General features: G+C 62.6%; 1 protein-coding gene across 1 annotated transcript in view; it reads right to left on the bottom strand.

The window, feature by feature from the left end:
* Positions 1 to 586: 586 nt before the first annotated feature.
* Positions 587 to 4,428, bottom strand: part of Cck (cholecystokinin) — a 4,653-nt gene continuing 811 nt past the window's right edge. Inside the window, exons 2-3 of the mRNA XM_005383549.2 lie at positions 4,167 to 4,376; positions 587 to 920 (exon numbers count right to left, since the gene is read on the bottom strand). Coding sequence (XP_005383606.1) covers positions 781 to 920; positions 4,167 to 4,374 — 348 coding nt within the window. The 5' untranslated portion in view covers positions 4,375 to 4,376 and the 3' untranslated portion in view covers positions 587 to 780. The remainder of the gene's footprint in view (positions 921 to 4,166; positions 4,377 to 4,428) is intronic.

Here is a 4,428-nt window from a genome sequence, read left to right as displayed (position 1 = left end):
CGGACAGGAGCCCCAGGGGCTCGAGAAGTGCTAGCGCTCCGAGGCCCCGCCAGGCCGGGTGCTGAACTGTTACCCTCACTGCTCATCCCCACCCCCGCTGCCACCTCCCGGCCTGCACCGTCAGCAGAGGAAGGGTGGTGGCCCCACCACAGGCTGCGGAGTGACCAGATGCGCAGAAAGCACCTGCTGTGGGGGCACGAGCTCCAAATCCCAGCACTCTGGGAGGCTAAGGCAGGAGAGTCACAAGTTCCAGCCCAACTGGGGCAACTCAGTGAGACCTGGTCTCAAAAAATTTAAGAAGGGCTAGGGTGTAGCTCAGTGCAAAGGCCCTGGGTTCCATCCCCAGTACTGCAAGGGAAAAAAGCCTGGAATGATGCTGCCCTATGAAACTTAAAGGCTGAGAGAACCCCAAATCAGCGCTGGGCAGTGGGGCTGGCAGAAGAGGTGGGTCAGGGTGCCCAGTGGCTGTGGAGCTGGCTGCAGAAGGCACCTTGCCTGGCCCCTTGTGATGCTCATGTCCCCAGCCCTGTGGGGGCCACAGACTGCGGGTTCCCCAGACGCGCTCCCCAGCACACACACGGAAGGAGGCGTGGACTGAGATCACTTTAATAGCATAGCAACGTCTTAGGGCCGGGAGCCACGGGCCGAGGAAACACAGGGCATGGTGGCACTGCACAACCGCAGCAGACAGATCATTCCCGAGGAAGACAGAGACATCGAGTGAGGCGGGACTGTGCCCCTGCCCAGCCTCCTCCGCGCGGGGCGGGGCAGGCCGGGCCTCTATGCCGGGTACTCATACTCCTCCCCCTCTGCGCTGCGCCGGCCGAAGTCCATCCAGCCCACGTAGTCCCGGTCGCTTATCCTGTGGTTGGGGTCCAGGCCCTGCAGGCTCTTGACCATGGCCATGCGGCCCGAAGGCGCTGCGAGGCAGAGAGGACAAGGACGTTCACTGAGGGTATGACCGCTCGGTGTGCGGACGGCAGAAACGGCCAGAAACACACAGAGACCCCACAGGTACCAGAGAGCCACCAGGACGCCCAGATACAGGGAGGAGGGAGCCCGGAGGCCGGCTGCCCAGGCAGTGCTCCCCAGGGACAGGCGGGGTCCGTTGCGCCTGCCTGGAGCAGACTCAGGGCTGGCCGCAGTTAACCTTGTCTCCAACCTCTAACTCGTGCCCGTGTCTGTGGCCCTCCGCAGACACTGACCGCCGCTCTCCCTGCTGCCACCCAGCCCTAAATCTCACCGGCAGCACCCGTGAGCACGCCAGCTCTCCAGAGAGCTTCAGGCTGGGCTAGTTACAGCGTCCCAGTGGAGGGGTTAAAAACAAACATGAAAAACTAAAACCAAAACAGAAGGGGGATCAAGTCCCATTGCTATGTAAATTCTGTTTTAAAATTATTAATTTGAAAACATTCTTCACAATCCAGAAAAACGCACACTGGCAGGTTGAGACCGCAGCTTCTCAGTAAACACCTTCCAAAGACTCATAGGCCAGAGATCACGAAGATGTCATTTAAATTAGCGTCTGTCCGAACATGACAGCAGAGCCTGAAGTGGGCAGGTCTCAGGGGCGAGGCCAGCAGTGCTCGGGTGGAACCCAGGCCGAGCTAGGGCACAGGAGTGTGTGACGCTGTCCTCGCCCCAGAGCACAGACGGTGGCCTCCCTCAGGGGCAGGAAATCAGTGCGGTGCTGAGCAAACCCTCAGGGTCCTGGCCTCCCAAGCACAAGGCGCAAAGGCCTCTTGGTGTCCTCCACTCCTGGAGAAAGGGCTGCCCCTGACCCAGGCAGGGGCAAGCCAAGCAGCTCACTTGCTGGTAAGGACCCTGCAGGGGCGGCAACCTGTCTCGCTGCTAGTGAACTCAGCCAGCTAATGAAGCCAGGAGCAAGCACACAGAACAACATCCCCGCCCCCACAGCCCCACCCTTCCCAGGTGGGGATTAAGTGTCACCTCAACCCCCCCCCACATCTTGGACACCTGCTGTGCAGGACGAAGGCAGCACGGCTGGGAGCTGGTCCACAGGTGCAGCAAACCTGCAGACCTGGCACCTGGGGAGAGTCACATGGAAGTGATCTACCCCGCTGTCTCTCTGATGACGATGCCGCTCCAGGGCTGCCCCACCCAGGTCTCCATGTAAAGCACTGCTCTGTGGCCAGCCCTGCACCCCTCCACTCCCCCATTCTTCAAGCTGCCTGCACCTGCCGTGACCCCAGGGCTGATGCGGGGATGGGGGGACACTGACAACTGATCTCTGGAATTGGAGTGACAGCCTGACCCCTGTAAACCCAGGAAAGCAGTGCCAGTGGGCTGCCAGGGATGTCAGGACCTGGGCCCTCAGCCCTGCTGCCGCCTAGAGGAGTGGCAACGTGGTGTCACTCACCCTCTGGGGCTGTGGCCTCCACAGGACACAGCAGGTGTGAAGTGCCTCGAGGGTGCTCACAAGGTTGGACAGAGGCCAGGCAGATGCGGCTCTGCAGGTCCGGGCAAGTGTGGCTACGTGCCACTGGGCCACTAGAGGCCTCTCCTCACCTCCTCTCCGGACCGTATCACCCGGCCACAGAGCACTGAGGGCCACTGCTACTGGGCGGCTCACAAAGGCAGGGCCTCGGCTGGACCCAGGGGCACAACAGGCTCAGAGCCCAGTGAAAGCCCGCTGTGCTCTCAGAGTGTGCGAACACCCCAGGGCCCCATACGTCTGTGTGTGAACACCGCCTGCCCCTCCTTCCGCTGTCAGCCAGAGGAGCAGCCCGCGTCTCAGCTGGTGCTGACCGGCACGGAGCAGCAAATCCCTACTTGAGGGCTGCTCCCACCTGGGCTGGGCTGGCGGTGCCGAAGGGAGGGGAAAGGGGCTGAGAAGATGGCTTGGGAGAACCTCCCAGCCCCTCGAGGGGCAGGTCTAGGAGCTAGTTTGGTGATTCGCTTTCTAGATTGTTCGGGGTCTTTCCTAAAGCTGGGGAGAGTTCCTCATCTCCGGCTCAGTGACGGCTTAGGCCGTTTCAGATGCGTCTGGCTGATCTTCAGACCACATTGGAGGCAGAAACTAAATTACTTTCAGATCAGCCGTGAGAAGCAACCCCAAAGCGTCAGGCTTTCCCCGTCACCCGGCCACCGAGACTGTTCGGGCTCTTTCTCAGTGTTGCTGTCTCTCAGAGCAGCACACGCAGCAAGCAGCACGGGACAGCTGGGGTGATTTCCCTGCAGGGGGAAGAGGTGTGACAAGTGGCTCTGCCCTTTCCCTCTGAAGTCCACTAGACAAAGAGCCCCGTCCCATCGCCGTGTGAAACCTCAGGAGGCGGGAGAGCCCGCCCTTCCTCTTCTCCTCTCTGGCCAAGCCAGGGGCTGAGGAAGAGCCCCGTGGAAAGGGGCCTCCCTCACCCCGCCCTGTGGATCCCGTGTGGCGCTCTGCCCTGCGGCCAGTGTCACCTGCGTCACCCCAGATAAAGCCGGGAGGAAACCTGTTCCCCGTCATGATTCCTGCAGATGCCGGAGATGCCTGATCCTCTTCAATCAGAGAGACCGGGAAGGGCTCGGGGATCAGGGATCCCCAGCCTCATCTCCTTGCCGTGGGAAGCCAGGCCGGAAAGGGGCTCTCCGCTGACCCGCTGCTAAGTCACCCCTTTCCCGGGAAGAGACTGATGCTGAGAAAACGGCCTCTCTCCAGCAGCAGAATGAAAGCAAGAGCGTCTCTCTGTAACCATGTCAGCCTGCCCACCGCCAAGGAAAACTCCAAGCTGCGGCCGGCTCTCCTCCTGTCCCCCTCCTGGCCTCCCGTTACCGCTCTGGTGAAAACGGACACCTGCGTCACCTCTCCTCGTCGGGTCCCACGCCTTCTCAGGGCTGGGCACCTGGGGGCAGAGGTTTCCGGGCGGTAGCTCCCGGGACCACAGCGTTGGCAAAGGAGGATCTCTGGTGCCCCCGGGAACCCTGGTGCGGACGCAGTCACTATCTTTAAATGTGCTCGTAAAATGGTGTTGCGCTTCATCAGCAACACGCGCCCCGAATCGGCTCAAATGAAGGGTTGAAGGAGGTTCGCCTGCAGTCCCGCACATCCCCTTTCAACGTGCTCCACAGGACGCCGGGACGGGAAGGCGGTCATCTCCTTGCGGGCACGGGGGAAGGGCAGCCTGGGCACGGGGCCGCGGAGGGTGGGGAGGGGAGCGCCCTACCTTTCCGGGCCTGTTGGATGTACCGAGCGAGCAGCGCGCCCAGGCGCGCCCGGGGCTCGGCGCCCGTCCTCGTGCGAAGCTGCCTCCGGGGCGCGTCCTCTGCGCCCAGGGTCGCGGGGCCCAGGGGTCCCGCGGGGGACAGCGGCTGCGTCCAGGCGCCGGTCGCCAGAACCGCCATCAGCACGCACAGGCACAGGCCGCCGTTCATGGCTGTGGGGAGCGCGGAGGGGTGAGCGCCGCGGGAGCCGAGCCGGGGCCTCCG

This window comes from Chinchilla lanigera, unplaced genomic scaffold, assembly GCF_000276665.1.
Source record: "Chinchilla lanigera isolate Chin_1 unplaced genomic scaffold, ChiLan1.0 scaffold00019, whole genome shotgun sequence".
In the NCBI taxonomy this organism is placed as follows: Eukaryota; Metazoa; Chordata; class Mammalia; order Rodentia; family Chinchillidae; genus Chinchilla; species Chinchilla lanigera.
This window is presented reverse-complemented; position numbering and strand designations above follow the sequence as displayed.